Source organism: Rhagoletis pomonella, unplaced genomic scaffold, assembly GCF_013731165.1.
Source record: "Rhagoletis pomonella isolate Grant_MI unplaced genomic scaffold, Rhpom_1.0 Rhpom_scaffold_00006, whole genome shotgun sequence".
Taxonomy (NCBI): domain Eukaryota; kingdom Metazoa; phylum Arthropoda; class Insecta; order Diptera; family Tephritidae; genus Rhagoletis; species Rhagoletis pomonella.
The window spans coordinates 51,727,693-51,743,923 of record NW_023458560.1 but is presented as its reverse complement, the minus strand read 5'-3'; the positions used below and the strand labels follow the sequence as shown (position 1 = coordinate 51,743,923).

General features: G+C 36.2%; 3 protein-coding genes across 4 annotated transcripts in view; 1 reads left to right on the top strand and 2 right to left on the bottom strand.

Annotated features, from left to right (window-relative positions):
* LOC118741975 overlaps positions 1 to 16,231 on the bottom strand; it is a 109,217-nt gene that overhangs the window by 12,571 nt on the left and 80,415 nt on the right. The window contains exons 10-12 of the mRNA XM_036473941.1: positions 1,529 to 2,094; positions 1,321 to 1,451; positions 1,075 to 1,255 (exon numbers count right to left, since the gene is read on the bottom strand). Coding sequence (XP_036329834.1) covers positions 1,075 to 1,255; positions 1,321 to 1,451; positions 1,529 to 2,094 — 878 coding nt within the window. The remainder of the gene's footprint in view (positions 1 to 1,074; positions 1,256 to 1,320; positions 1,452 to 1,528; positions 2,095 to 16,231) is intronic.
* LOC118740925 (39S ribosomal protein L10, mitochondrial-like) lies at positions 9,147 to 10,692 on the top strand. Of its 2 annotated transcripts, none has more exons than XM_036472678.1 (2): positions 9,147 to 9,320; positions 9,398 to 10,692. In XM_036472678.1, exons 1-2 carry the CDS (start codon positions 9,299 to 9,301, stop codon positions 10,135 to 10,137), a joined length of 762 nt encoding a protein of 253 aa, XP_036328571.1. In that variant the 5' UTR covers positions 9,147 to 9,298; the 3' UTR covers positions 10,138 to 10,692. The 2 variants fall into 2 exon arrangements, with proteins under 2 accessions (XP_036328571.1, XP_036328572.1); XM_036472679.1 differs by having other exon boundaries at positions 9,401 to 10,691.
* Positions 11,451 to 13,396, bottom strand: LOC118740924 (iroquois-class homeodomain protein irx-4-like). The gene is made up of 4 exons (XM_036472677.1): positions 13,316 to 13,396; positions 13,091 to 13,185; positions 11,823 to 12,716; positions 11,451 to 11,760 (listed from the first exon to the last, which is right to left on the bottom strand). Exons 3-4 carry the CDS (start codon positions 12,638 to 12,640, stop codon positions 11,559 to 11,561), a joined length of 1,020 nt encoding a protein of 339 aa, XP_036328570.1. The 5' UTR covers positions 12,641 to 12,716; positions 13,091 to 13,185; positions 13,316 to 13,396; the 3' UTR covers positions 11,451 to 11,558.

Here is a 16,231-nt window from a genome sequence, read left to right as displayed (position 1 = left end):
ATTTCAGTGAGCCCGAAAGAATAATTGGTACGCCGCTGCTGAAAAAAAGAATACCGCCTACAAAATCGCGCTCGAATCGAGCGCATCAGGTATTTCCCCTCATAAAAACAGAGAGCCCAATATTCGTGAGTAGGCATAGCCAAGCGGAAAATCCTACGAGAAAGTTAGGCGACTTACGGCTGATGCGAATTTTCGTCTCGTAAGAACAACCACAGTGACCTGTTTAACGATGTATAGAACACACCGAAATTCTGGAGAGAACCCTTGCCCACCCTGTTGGGTGTTATCACCACTAAAAGTAGTAGGGAAAATGAACGCTGACTGCGGTAGTCAAGGACGACGGAATCGATGCTACACCGCCCGACTAAGACGAGGTATGAATACGCGGCTGAAAAACAACAAAAAGTTGCTGGAGCGGTGATAAGATGCATGCATAAAATTTTATGTAGACTATAGCCGGATCAGCCTCTTCAAGGTAGCGTAGAAGCCCATCCTGAGGGCAATTAGTGAGCCTTATCCACCTGGTATTCACCATACGTCAAAATTTGGAAAACACTCGCGAGCAGAGGATCGACACACACCATTGATTTTTATTAACCGACTTCCAAAAAAGGAGGAGGTTATCAGTTCGTCGGAATATTTTTTTTTTTTTTTTTTTTTTTTATGTATGTTACCGCATAACTTTGGACCACGTCAACCGATAATTCGATAATTCTTTTTGCATCGGAAAGGTAGTGTCTCAGAGGTGGTCCCATAGTAATCTGGTTAAGATCCGATCAGCGGATCGTGAGATATATATATATATATTTTTTTATATGAGAGTTGAAGTCGGTTTTTTTTTTGCTAAAAATTACTTGTTTGATTTCAAAGTCACTTACGACAGCATGAAAAGCAGCTGCCTATAGGCCACGATGTCTGAACTTCTTAATGCTAATACGACTATGTAAATTTACATTGAAGATTCGGTATGCGGTACAACCAGACATATCGTAACACGCCGCACCGTCGTATCGCGCCTGTCTGTGCGGGCCTTTTTTAGGCAAGGAAAATTTATATGTTAACGTGGATACTTACCAGCCTCATGGTGAAACTTGTTACCGTTGGTGTATCATTTTCTATACACAAATGTACCACAGACCATTCGAGTACTTTTTGACGCTTGTAAATAGTGGTCGCTGATAATTTGATTTTAGTTGGTTTCACTTCGGCGAATATGTGAAATGGCGATCCGTTCGGATTACCCACTATCTTAATACTGTAAAAATGCAACTCAGAAGTGCTTAAAGCATAACATAATAATTTTTTTTTTTTTATACTTACAGCCCAGAGAGTTTAACTTTACCTAATCGATGAAATACTATGGTACCTTCTACTGCAACTTCTCCATGTGAGGGCATGAAATATTTCGAAATATCATCCTGCAAGGTCAGTTCACCAAGGTCGTCAGCGGGCTATGCATTAAAAAAATGAAAGGAAGGATGAAATTGGACATTTTACAGTAATAAATGTATATTTATTTGTGCCTTACTATCACATCGAAGTGGAAGAAACCGGGTACATTGGTTGTATTTTTAAAAGACATAATTAATTCTACTCCTTGGCCAACGTAGATACTTTCCATTTCATAGCTTATATCTTGTGTGAAAGTAATCTCTGGCAAGCGACAATTGTATTCCAACCAAATTTTTGTTGTAAACATTTTTGAGTTTATAAAAAATGTACCACGCAGATCCCAGCGTGCATCGGTATTATCCACATCGTGTTCTTCTTCGGTTATTGGACAAATGCGTACATTTAGCGAGCGATTGAATAAGCCTACTCTATTTGGTATTAGTAACACCGAAATGCTTTTACCTGCATTCGGTTGCAAATATATAATTTCCTTGTCACAATAAATCTCTTTCGGGTTAAACGGCACAATATTCCAATCCATTTGACCATAATTTGAAAATTGCTTAAGCGAATTAAAATAATTTGTATGCAATAGCAGTTGTAAAGCCTCGCTAACTACACATTCTTCCGCTTCTCTGTTTTCCAGATATTTTTTCTCCTTTATTTTGTTGACTATAGTAAATGCAAAATCTGGTATGGCATCTAAGAGGGTATGCGAAATAGTGTAAATATTAAAAAAAGGCCATGGGTACCAGGTATTCATGAAATTTGATGTGTAAACAACTGTGTCCGCCTTGGCAATACATTAGGCGATTCAGTTATATACATGGGGTTAGGTTAGCAATAAAACTTAATTTAATATCATTAATTTGTCGGAATCAGTAAACGACATTTTCTTAACCACTTCAGGAACAGATCAGGACAATTTCAGGATCATTTCGTTACGAGTTTTGAACTACCCCGAAATTATCCCGAAGAAGTCCCAAAACTTTCCTGAAGAGGTGCTGAAAATATCGTGAACTTCTCCTGAAATGATCCCGAACAAGCCTTGAAACGAACCCAAATTGACCCCGAACTAGTCTCGGAATGTTCGTGAAAAAGTCGTGACCTAGTCCCGAAAAGGTTGTCAAATAGTACTGAACCAGTCCCGAAACGGTCACAAAATGATGCCGAACTGGTCTCAAAATGGTCTTCAAATAGTCGAGAACTAGTCCTGAAATGGTGCTGAACAGGTCCCGGAACGGTCCAGCAATGTGCCCGAAACGGTCCTGAAAAAGTCGTGAACAGGTCCCGTACTAACCCCAAAATGGTCTGTAAATAGTCGAGAACTAGGCCCGAAATGGGCCAGAACAGGTCCAGCAATGATCCCGAGCTAGGCCCGAATTGGTCCTGAATAGGTCCCGAAATTGGCCAGCATTAGTCCCGAAATGGCCCTGAAATAGTCCTCAACAGCTCCCGAAATTTTACCGAAGTAGTCCTGAGCTGGTCCCAAAATGGTCCTGAAATATGATTTTCTACTGGGTTAGCCAAGTTGCAGTTGCTAATTTTATGCTGAGTTAACGGAAATTAAATTAATAAGAGCTATGCAAGATGCTTACACATCAAAAATTTACAATCATCTTTATACATATGTATGCGCTCATTTACCTAAGACTTCTTCTTCAAAATGGCTACTACACGTAGAAATTTCTGTGCCGACCGAACGGTATGACGGCAATGAATCCGTTTTACTTATCAATTCTATCGTCCGTTCGCCTTGACTACCTTTATCATCTTCGTCATCCGACATCGCCATCATAGCAGCTATATAATCTTTAATAGTTATCGGTTGTAATCCATCAGCATTGTCTACATTAAGCACAAGCGGTGTTTCTTCGCCATCCTCGCCAACGGTAACTTGTACCGCAACAGGTACCAAAAATGGATTTACCAATAACATTAGTCGCTTACATGGTATACCAAATGGTATAGTACCGTTCCAATACATCTGGAAACATTTTGAGTCTTGTGTTTATCGAGTGGCCCCTAAAAATATAAGAATGAAAATTTGTTCATAAATTTATTTTCGAGAATGTATTACTTGAAATTGAAAACTCAGAAACCTCGAAAGTTTGTGTCTACCAAAGAAGTATACACTAACCTTATGCATAAGCTTTGCTATCCAGAAAAAAACGTGTTTATCAATCAATAAGTCGTACTAAATCCAAACCAATTTGGCTTGTCTTTGGTGTACACTCAGAAAACGGTTTAGTTATAATAACCAAGATTTGGTTATAGTGACCAAGTGGCATAGTTGGATATGGCGAAATAAATATCTAGTTCACGAAAGTCTGCAATTTACTTGAGCCTTCTAGTTGGGACAAATGTATATTTGTTAATAATTACAAAACGACTACCTTGAGTGGACAATATTGTTAGTTGACAAAAATCATTGTTCAGCAAATATAAACAATGCTTTGGTTGATACAAGTTTTCAATTAATTTTATGAACTTGCTGTAGACGTGAATCAGCTAACCGTTTATTATTGGAAAAAAAGTTTCAGTTTGACACAAATAAAAATTTACTCGATGGTTGTTGTGTTTACTTCTTTTATTTGCATATATTAAGTATAAAAAATATAAACATATTTACATAAATAGTTACTAGTGTAAATAATACATATGTATATGGTGGTAAGAATTTCCTAAAAAGAAACGATTAAACAGGAATAGTCGTGCGAAAACCCAGGTCAATATCTGCTGGAAGTGCTGGTTTAAGTATACTGCTTTGCTTTTTCCTTGGCTAAATACCTAGATACTTTCTAATTATAATTCACATGAATTATATATCCACTGAGAAATGCCGGTTGGCATCAAACTTTATATTTTTAAATAACCATACCCGCACCGAAACAACTCGCGGCGATGGCAAAACTGAAACTGAGACAAACAAGCCTGGGCATGTCATAGCACACACTTTTCTTTCTCTACCCAGCGCAGTGATCGACATGCCATAGCTTACTGAGCGCTCTGTAACCACACGCGTGTTTCACCCGTATACGAACAGCGGTAGCGGAGCAATGATTTCCACGCACACAGTCTCATTCATTGAATCGTTTTTATGCAATGGTCGGCATACTAGCGCATTCAAACGATTCAATAAGTGGGACTGTGTGCATTGCTTAGCTGGCGCTCTTCGTATGTGAAACACACATGAGCTCAGAGAGCGCTGATCATTATTTAGGGGGTGCTCATAAGCATGAATATATTCCGCTCTCAAACCAAATCGATCAACTAAGATTTGGTAACTATGACTAATCCATGTGTTGAAAGAAAGCTTATCTGTATTAGCAGAGCTTAATGGCATCCTTTTATGAACCATACTTTAAGTTGAATGGAATTTGTAGAAATATGCTTCAAAAAAATATTTATTAGTATTTACCAAACCCTTCAACTAAATTAACGATTTGGTACAACCTAGATGAATATTAGAAGCTTTAATATATTTAGTTATAATTACCAACCCATGGTAATAGTTCCCAATCCTTGGTCACAGTTCCCAAATATTGTCAAAATTCGGGAACTAAATATCTTTAGTTGTCGAAACTAATCCTTTTTCTCAGTGTAGTTTGAAAATATTTTGGAAAGGGTTCCCACCTGCTTGAAAATTTAGATTAATTATTCGCAAGCTATATGAATAATTTAAATATGGGTGTCCAACGGAAGATTGTTAAGAAACCTTTAGTTTGGACATTTGTAATATTATTGAAGTGTTTTATAGAGGTTGCCACCTGGTTAAAAAATTGAATTAAATGCATTATTTTAATATGGCTATCAATCGAAATGGTTTTTAAAAGGTTTTATTTCTAAGCTGCGTGGTTGCCAACTATTTGAAAAATTAAATTTTACTTGTATTAGGTAACTGTAATATGTATCAAAATATGGGCGTCGAATGAAAGGAGTATAATAAGATTGCAGTTTGAAACAGACATCTTTATTTTGAACATGGAATTTTCTGAGGTATTCCTAGAGAGTTGCCACCTGTTTTAAAACTAAATTCAAATTAAGTTATTTAATGGGTTGAATGAATTTTTACAATATGGGTACCAATCCAAATGGTTCTGAATAGGCTTTATTTTTAAGCTATATACATCAGGGTTGCCCCCTGTTTGAAAAATAAATTGGATTTGAATTCAGAGAATAAGTTAATTGAAAACGTATCACAAGAAAGAGGTTTAGGAAAGTTTTAATTTGAAAATATTTTGATGGGAGTTAAACAAATTTGAAAATCTCCTATGTTTTTAGCTGAGTTTAGGTATGTTGAGTTTTATTTAAATGAATTACACGAAATGTGGGACGGAAAAATTTCATACACTAATCTAGATCTAGTAATGGGCATAGCATTGTCTACAAGTGGATCTGTTTCGAGCCTTCTGTGCATTTTCAATTAACGCGCGCTTAGTAAAAGCTGTCTCTGCTGATCCATCCTAATACACACCAAAACTCTCTAATAATTTTATTGAAAATAATTTTCATAAATACTCACTTAACATTGACTTCGAAAACGTCGCCATTTTTTACCTTGAATCTCAGCTTCACTACAAAAGCTCCAATGACTCGTGAGAAAAAAGAGATATTGAATACACCACTTTTGCGTGGTTCCAACACATAACCCTCTTCAGGTTTTACTAATGCACCAGCAGTGCGGGGGTGCAAAACTTCTTTGAATTTTACTTGAGCATTTACTTTATCTAAATATTTAAGAAAGTTAAAAATTACAAATTACGGATTGTGCTATTAGTTAATGACTCACCAGATCTCAGTTCTTATCACCCCAACGTACCACCCAAATGTCAGTAAATCAAAGCTCTCGAAAAATCCTTAAACTTTTGCTAAGGATTATGGTTTTTGGCCGAACGTAGGAGTCGCCTTCTTAAATTTTTCGTAATCTCTTCGGCTTTTACTGTCGGATCTTAAAGTATGATATACCGCTATTTTTGTCTCGAGGAGACATTTTTTTTGTTACAAACTTCATTGCCCTCAAGTACTCCGATCTAGTAATTACCCACCAGATCTTAATTCTTATCACCCCAACGTAGATACCACCCTAATGTCAGTAAGTTAAAGCTCTCCAAAAATCCGTAAACTTTTGCTAAGGAAGTTTTTTGAAGATTCCAGAACTATTTAAAAACAAATTTTATTGCCGAATGTAGGTGTAGAAAAAGAAAAGAAAGCTACAAAAAAATTGTTTTCCAAATTGCATTGCAAAAATATTTTAGACTAAAAGGTGAACGGCGAACTTTTTTTTTGTTTTGCTTGTAAGGTGGTACGGTCTAATGTACACTTCACTTGTTAACTTGTTTTGGTATTATCGCCACAAAAAGAGTATATCTATCAGAAAATACTTTATTTCGGTTACCAAAATTTTTTTGTTTATGATCCGTACCTCGGTTTCGATTTTGAAATGCTTATAAGCAAAAAATTGATCGGTATGTAAGTATTGGTAGAAAATAAACGCTAATATTCGTCATGAAGGATTGTTGGGAGCGCATTGGGTTTGTGTTGCAGAGTGGATCTTCTTGCGATTGAGTTGGATCGGTAAGAAACGTTACAATTAAATCTTTTCCCGCAATAAATTCGTTACATATCATAACAGTAAGTCTTGATTCTCGTTCATATTTCAATTCTTCGAATGTTAATTTATTTGTGTTAAGGTACAAGGAGTTCGTAACTGGCTCATGCATTATATTTGTTTCGTAAAATACTAGAAAATTAAAATAATTTATTAGGGTGGAATCGACTTTATCATTTATTTATTTTTATTTTTACTTACAAGAATCGACTTTGAGCTTAATGACATCTTGCATAATATTGTCATCAGCTACTTTGAGAGTTAGTAATATCCTAATGTAGTCATGCTTTGGAATGCCTTTTTTCGTTTGAGTCACCTTAATATTCTGCGGTGGGCTAATGAGACTGCATATAGAAATGTTTACTTTTTTTTTGATAAATCATTACCTCTTTACAACAATAGTTTGCGTATCGTTCGTTGGGTTGAAGGCAACGAACTCGTAGTAGGCATATTCTTGTGGCACCGAGGATGGAAAGTCAATGGATTTGGGTATATAGCAATGATCCTTTGCTCTCAAGACTGCATTAAAAATAAATATTACATTATTTAATACATATAATCTACACATGCTAGGATAGGTTAAATGCGGAAGATCCCGCGAAGGAATCACTTAGACATAGTTTTTATTGCCCATTGTAATGCCACTTAAAAGAAGGATTTTTTCTGGAACGGTAATTGGTAGCAATAGGAGGGCTGTGAATAATGCTGGAGCTCAAAATGACATTCCACAGGCAGTTGATGTCCAACCAAGGGAGTTTCTTGGGAGTTTTAATAAAATATGATCCTAGGTGTTTAAACCTTAGATGCAGAGCATTGTGTTATGCTCCCTGTTGGGGAGCATCTGGGCCTCGCCGTGAAGGTGGTGTTGAGGCGACATCAGGAGGCATCCTGTAGCGGTCCGGAGGGCCTTGCTCTAGCATTTTTATAGCTTCGTCCACTGCGTCCTGCTAGCACGAGGTGACCACACGGTCGCTGCCGGCCAATTGCCTTATATCTTGTCTTTGCCCCAGGTACTGCCGGCTAGCGACTTGAAAAGGAAAGCAAACTTTCGAAGGTAACTCCGAGGATTTTTGAGCTATTCACCATCGGATCCTTCGCCAAGGTGGTAAAAAGGGTTGCCAAGGATTTCGTAAGCACCCCCTGCCCCTACCTGGCTACGCCCATGTACATGGTTACATTCCTAGCAATTCGGATGCAATGATGGAATTTTCGTAGATTTAACGAAAATCGTATATTACCTATTTTCTTAAATGTAAGACTACTGACATAAAAAACACATTAGGTTTGGCAGCTAAGTTTAATGCAGGTGTCAAATTACAGCACTTTCGTTTTGAACCCACAAAACGGATAAACACAGACTTACCAATTATGGGTATTTCAAAAGTTATATTCGGATGCTCCGATTGAATGTAAATATGTCTGTAATCAGTGTGCACGCTATTCGAAGTAGGAGTTATCAGAACCTTTATTTCAACAACTTCATCCGGTTGCAAGTAGGCATATTCCCAGTCATGAGGAAAAATAATTTTTGTATCTTGTAGACTATCAGTGGCATATATCAAGTTGCGTGGATACTAAAAGGAAGATAGTGGAAAAGTGCACCTCACATCTTACTTTTCCAAATAAAGAGCTCGCAATCAATTCCATTAAGTTGTTCATTAATAAAATCTTAAATAATTCAACTTATTTGAAGAAAACTTACCAAACCTTTATTTTTGATAGTTATCGTTTGCGTATATACTTGCCCCTTTTTCAGTTTTTGCAAACGACTACGCGTGGAATTATAATCAACGTCTCCACCAAATTATGGGTCAATGAATAATCTGCAGGTACATAACAATATAGATATATTTGTATATATGTATGTATGTATGCATACACTTATTTTTTAATAATGCACAAGTTTTCACTCCTTACATTCTCTGGATGAGCAACAAAATTTCTGTTTCGACATCTCTTCGTTTGCTTTTCGAATTGCAGTAACGGGTTTTCGAACTCAAATAACTTCCTTCCCTTTTCGATAACTTCCTCGAATCAGAGAACGTTTATAAACCTTCTCTGCTCAAATCATTCACAATGGATGCCTTTGCTATTGTGAACGCCTGCGGACACAAAAAATTTTCGTAATTCGCAATCAGCTGTTTTGTTGTGATAGCGGCGTTGGGCTCATGTGTAGAAATTCTTGCTTGATATTTGTGATTTGTGTTAATTATTTCATAAATTTGAAAGAAAGAAGTGAACTTTCAATTGTCTGGCGCGACAACATACTTACAAAACTAAACATAGAAAGCCATAATGTCACAGCTGTTCCGTCAAGGTAGGTGGTAGAAGGCCTGTAGGCTTCCATCCTTGTTATACAACATTGCCTCCTGATTTCTTAAATTTATCTTTTAGTAGCTTTACTATCCTGTCGCACACCTATCACACTATCACAACGTTTTCGTGGTAAAATCAATATACAACGACCACGTGCACCACACTATGAGCGCGCCAAGGTGATTGCCGTCGCACAATCTCTGCCAACGCTGGAGGAACCTAAAAAGCAAATCACTTGTTTTCAACGCCGCCAACGGGAAGCTGATGTAGAGAATCCATATGTTGCGGTCATTGCGCGAGAAGTACGTAATTGGCTGGAACATTCACGTCTGATTGGCTTCTATCACCTCAACTCGATTAAACAAGATGATCTCTTTGAAGTGCGAGTAAAATTGCACAAACAAAATATGCATCTTAAGTCCTATGGTAAACAAATTGTACACAAAGCCGTTGAGGGCACGCGATTCGAAGCCATCCTACCACTATTTGAAAGCAAAAACTGTATAGTATTTTCGACAGAGCAGCGTGTTGGACAGCTCCTACGAATAACACGCCGTGTGCCACAGATGATATTGCTGGCGGGAATAGTTGATGAGCGTCTACTTAGTCGAAATGAGTTTATGGCCTATGCACAATTGCCAGGTCTGCAAGCAGCTCAAGGAGAACTTGTACAAATTCTCAACATGGCAGCTAGCAATGTAGTGCGGCAACTAGAAACACATCAGAAAAATTTTGTAAATGTGCTTGATGTGTACGCCAAGGGTGAACCGGAAACAACCAAACCGGCTAAGGAAGCGAATGAAATAGAGAAAGCGTGAAATTAAGTTACATTTTTAGTGCGTAAAGTGAAGTTTTAATTGAAATCAGAAAAAAAACGAATATGGATTTTGCTAAAATATGAAATGGTTTAAACTAATCTGAACGGAATATATTGTACAAACCAGGGAAAATGATGAATAACAGAGGAATTCTTTTGCAAGTGCGAGAATATACCAGACATCCTGCTAGAAATGTTAAAACAGCTAACAAAACTTGCATGGAGCCATAGCAATAGGTAATAGGATTTTCATTTCATTTCATTTCATAGAAAATTCTCTATCCTTATTTGGTTTATTTTATTTTATATATTTTCTTGAATGTATTGCCTATTCTAGCTTTTTATTATATTTTAATATTTGTTAAAGTTTAAGTTATTCTCTTCAACTGTAAAGACACCCAGAACGAAACTGTGACTGGCCTTTAACATTTGTATGAAGGAATCATTAGGTTTCGTGCGTTCAATGCTGATTGTTTTAATTATATATCATTTATAGTTTTGTTTTATCTGCTAATTTTACTTTGATAACATTTTAATTTATGCTGAAATTCTATTTTTTCTTTAAATTTTTTTAGGCAGGTCCTGCAATTCACTTCCGAGTAAATTCCAATACCTGTTAATTAAAAATTCAAATAATTGAAGACCCGGCCTGATTATTTAATTTATCACTATATTCACCCATTTCAACATTAAATACATACACACATATTTCTTTAAGATTTTTTATTCATATTTTACTTTATTCACCTGCTCATTTTACACATTTACTTGTCTTTTGAACTCGGTTTAGTCTAGGTATTTTTTGGTGATGAAAATTTATCTAATTGCGTATAGTCTTTGGCACCCAAAATTTACACTCCCAGCCAGCAAAATCATCGTAAACAAGTTCGTAATTGGATATTTTCTCGAAGAAAAACCGGATTAAAAATCGTTTATGATAGCCGTTTACGACTCTTTCTCGAGCACTTTTTCGCTTTAAATTGTGCATCGCCTACGAACAGTCGTAAACGGATCGAAAAAGCATTCGTATGCGAATATTTTTACGTCCGTTTTTGAATTGTAAACGAGTCTCGTAAACGATTAATTTACGTTAAAAAAGCGTTTTTTACACTGCTTTATCTACTGTTTTTGAATGCTAAAAATAAAGGCAATTAATTAATTCAAATTATTGTAGTTCTTTTATTGAATGGAATTATAATTAATAAATATTTATAGTGCCGGATCAAAGTATTGGCACAGAGAATTTTACGCAATGTATGCAAAGTTTTTTACCTGAATTTCTTTTCGCACATTTTTTTTTTTTTATATAGTTAGTATGAAGACCTACTTTCGAATCAGATTTTTGAGAAAAATTCTGAGTATGCAGTTTTATATCCCATTATATTTTGGTATAACACTAGGAACTAATTGCATTGACAGTCTTCAGACTCGACCACCGGCAGGACTGCAATCCAACATTCGCTGTCGACAGTTAAATGCCATATTGGCTAATGCCTCGGCGGCGTCCAGCTCTAATTGTGTAGGGCAGGAATAAGCAGATTTACGTTGCAGGATGCTGGAGTTGGCTGGTATAATGGTGACGCGGCGTAGTTGCTTTGTGCGCTGCTTACGTTCCAATCTACCTCTGAAAAGGGAGTTCAATTAAATATAACAAATTATTAAATATCGACATTTCAAAATGCTTACGTTCTGCTATTCCATTCGATAAAATAATTGTTCTTATCGGGCGTAAAGCGTGCTGCACTCTCCAACCATTTTGTCAGTGCCGTATTATCAACATTGTGCACGCCAGCTTTGTTCAGCTCATCACGGCTGGTGTGTGCGGGCACCGACTGCTGTGGCATTCCGGTTGCAGTTTGCGCATCACGCGTGTCGCGCAAATACTTTTCCATCATTTTGTGTTTGTACTTTGCGTTATTAGCGGTTGATATTGGTTTCTCCGTAGCGTGTTGTTTGCCGCCACTCATCCATTGTTGGCATGAATTTGTCTTTTGATCAGTGATACTACTTGCTGTTGGCTCATGGGCGGTAATAAGAGTATCTGTTATTGTATTTCGTTTATCACAAATTTGATTTTTCAAAAAACCACTCATTTTAGGCCTACTCCTGTCAGCGATATTATAACAACAACCGCCACCCGAAGAGCTCACAGTCCATTCAGTGCCACTAGAAATACCATCTTCACGTCTCGCATATTCATCCTCATCACTTCGTTTGTACTCATCCCCATCCCGTTCCAATTCATCTTCTCCCCAAATGCTATCCTCCGAGGATATACTAAATTGTTCCACATTGCCACGTGCATTCGTATTGTAATGCTTAATAAGATGACCCCAAGATGTTTTGCTACGTTCACGCTCAGAATTTTTCAGCTTTCTCCGCCAATTATCAAACCAATTACAAATTTGTGTGTACGTTAGGCCAGTTTGATTGGCCAAGCGTTTCTTTTCATCCCGACTTGGATATGGGTTTTCGCGTCGCCGCACAAGCCAGTCCTTAAGCATACGCTTTATTTCGGGTGTAAAAAGCCGCTTCACCAGGCGCGCTTGATGTAGGTCATCCTCTGGTGGCCAGGCACGTCTGAAAAGAGTATTTTATTAATTTATTTATTTAACAATTTTTCTGATATATGTATTAGTATCTGTTGTAGCTTTAAAAACTAAAGAAAAACTGAAAAGGGAATGCTGCCGGAGGATAAATCCTTGACCAGGTATACAACTGGATCGATCCTTGACTTGGCTTTCGCTGCTACTCTTACGACAACATTTCAGTACATTTGCAGAGATATACTCAAATTAAAGATGAGCAATGTGTTACCAGAACAGCTACGCAAATTGAATTCAAATTATGCTCTTTATGCCAAAAATCACTTTCAAGCGCAGCATTTTATAAAATCGAGTGGTAAAAAAGCATGCAATAGTAATTAATCTTTAATTTTATGCACATATACATACATTTGTCAGTTAAAACGCACTAAGTATACAATCAACCAGTTAGAACAAAACAGCAGGCAGCCAATATAGGAATTTCGTGTTAGCTAACAGCGCAACTATAACAAGAAAAACGATTATTAGCAATTTGCATAAAATTTAAATACTAAAATTATTCATTAGAATGCAATGAATCCAGTGTAAACTATTTAACACGTCAGCATTGTGTACTCACATACACACACGCACCTGCTATGTCGACGATTACGCTGTGGACGACCCGTCGTCATGAATTTCTCCATCATTAAAAACGAATGCAACTGAGGTATTACTATTTTTAGAAGATAGATAGAGATTGAATTTTTTGTGACAAATATTTTATTAAACAAAATTTGGCTCTGTTGTAGAGTACATCACCGCTTAACTTAAATAAACACATTTTTTGCTTCAATAATCGAACTTACTGAACAGCTTTTGAACCACTTAAAGAATATTTCCAACTATCACAGAGCGAGAATGGGACAAACAGTCCCACTTTTAACTGTAAAAATTCAAAAATTAGGGAATTCGAGAATGAATTATGAAGTGGAACTAAAACCTCAAGGCTGGATAGAAATTACAGAAGATCCATGGTGAGGTCAGCTTCTCAGACTATTTTTTTGAATACATCAGCAAAATGATTGTCTGATTAGCATCACGAAAGCTGTAAAATCAAGGATAGCGAAGCTAAATTTAATTGTTTTCAGTACTTTATAAACCGGATTGTACATAACTTTACTGAAAAACTTTTGGAGTTTGCTATTTAGCAAAATTTGCGAGTCGAACGGTCCATTTAAAGATTAGTAGTCTATCCCTTTCAGGCGTTCAAAGTGGTAAGGAGATATTCATCAAGTTTTTAAAACTATCCAATATATTTTCTTATTTTTCACCAGTTTTCTTTAAAAGCGATACTCGTTAAAAATGGGACCGCAACGTAGCTGATCGGTTACTCAGAAGCCCGATTCTCGAAAAAAAAATAATGTGCTTATTCAAGTGAAGCGGGGTGTAGCTTTTGCACCAGAAAGTTATGCGTAAATGTTTATTATTATTCAAGCAGCTATGTAGTTCACTTAAGTATTGCAATAACAGTTAAACGATGTTTTGTACTTATGACATTTTCAACAAGGGGCCTCTTCTTTGATGTCATAACCAAAAAAATGTGGGTCTTAGGGCCATTTTTTCAGTGTACGGCCGTGGTTTAAACTAAGTTTAAATGCCCGATCTGGCTGGTTTAAACTAAGATCAGCCGGCTGTTCAATTTAAACTCAGTTTACTTAATCTAAGTTTCAACTGGCACTGAAAAACTGGCCCTTAAGCTGCATTATGCATATTGTAAATGTCTAAATTTTGCACTTATTTAAAATCATTCATCTACATATTTTCGACTTGAGCTACTCTAATTCATATCTGTCTCTTTTACATATGTACATACTTATGTACATACTCGTATGTACCTATATTTATACGAAAAACATTCACTTTCAAAATATTGCGTGGGCGTCGAGGTATTTACCAAGTTTTTATTTTTCATGTTTTTAGTCGTTTTATTGTCGCAATCAAAATAAGTTTTCATGTTTTTTCAAAAACAGTGGCGTTAATGCCAAGTACATACCAAAAGAAAAGTTAAAGACAAAAAATAACGTCGGGCGCTTGTTGCTCTCCGTGAGTACGGAAAAGTTGAAAACCACCTTTTGATTTTCTCGAAAAGAGCTCATTTGCAAAAATGCATGGATATATGTAGATTAGCTCGCAGAGAAAAACACGAGGCACATATTTACAAATACATACATGCAGTACATAAGTAGTATATACAAATCCGCCTACATACATACGAATCCCATGTTTGAAGACCTTGAGTATATATAAGAGTTTTTTCACACTATTACTAATTTTTATATTTTTTTTGTATGAAAATTTTATTTAAACTATTTACAAATATTTATTTTAGGCTCTTCTGATTTGGTACCTGTACAACGCACGCAAATAAATAACTGTTTATTGACACTCAAGTCTCAAATAATCACTTTTAAAATTAGCACTGACGAGTATATAACAAAAATATTTCTGATGATTAACTTCCTCATTGGCACAATAGATTAAAAACTAAATGTGTGCTGATGAACGAAAACAACAACACTAGCAGCTATTTAGCAGCAAACAAAAAAACAGCCTTCATGTTTTCATGTTTTTTTTTGTGTGTTAGCGCTTCGAAACGAATGTAACACGGAAATTATATAAGATATTTGTGTTTACAGCAGTTTTCTCAGCTACTTTGCTTATTGCTTTCGTATTAAATATTGCATTATTCCAGTGCTGCTTAAAAAGTTCTCAAAGATTACATAATTTCCAAAATTTATACAACAAATATCACAAATAGCAAGTACATAATCAAAAAAAAAAAAAAATTATAATTATAATTAAAAACATATACATACTAATTCTTTGCTTCCTCTAACCACCTTTGCATTGTCTTGCCACAATTAATTAATTTCTCTATTAAAAATTTTAAGAAAAACACCCACCTCTTAAAAACAAAAAACAAAAAAACACTCTTGTACAGTATCTATATTTATTTATTTTCACCAGCGTTTCGCTTGAACAACAGCCGCAGACTATTTGCTATTGATTTTGCTCGACACTCACTGACCATCATCCATCGGTGGAAAGTCATTTTCACTCCGTTTATCGTTTTATTTTCCTGAATTTGATTTTGAATTTTGTTCAAACATTTTTTGCTAAAGAGAAAAATCTTTCGTTGCACAATGAATAGATGGTTTATTTGAGCACTATCGCTTTTGCTGTGTTGTTTTTGTTGTTGCTGTTTTTTTCGACTATGCGAGTGTAGATCTTTAGGCGCCTTCAAATTGTTTTAGTTGTGCACTCTACAGCTGGGTATTTTGTTTGAGAAAATTTTAAGTAATTAGAGCCGCGTACTTTCAACCTGTAAGACCTAGATTCCTGATTGGAGCAACATACAGGCTGCGTTTCTTTATACATTCCGGATAACCCCTTTTCACAGCCAGAATAAACAGAATGCGATTGATATATACGTTAACATATCATCAGGAAAGTTCTAAAGAATAATATTACATTTACATTGAGCCCAAATGCGTCATTTGGGCGAGA

Bases quoted from the DNA above. Each gene is read 5' to 3' on its own strand.
- LOC118740924 (XM_036472677.1), bottom strand. From the start codon at position 12,640: ATGCTTAAGGACTGGCTTGTGCGGCGACGCGAAAACCCATATCCAAGT. The intron at 11,761-11,822 runs GTAAGCATTTTG...CTCCCTTTTCAG, and splicing joins ATCGAATGGAATAGCAGAAC to AGGTAGATTGGAACGTAAGC.
- LOC118740925 (XM_036472678.1), top strand. From the start codon at position 9,299: ATGTCACAGCTGTTCCGTCAAG. The intron at 9,321-9,397 runs GTAGGTGGTAGA...TTTATCTTTTAG, and splicing joins GTCACAGCTGTTCCGTCAAG to TAGCTTTACTATCCTGTCGC.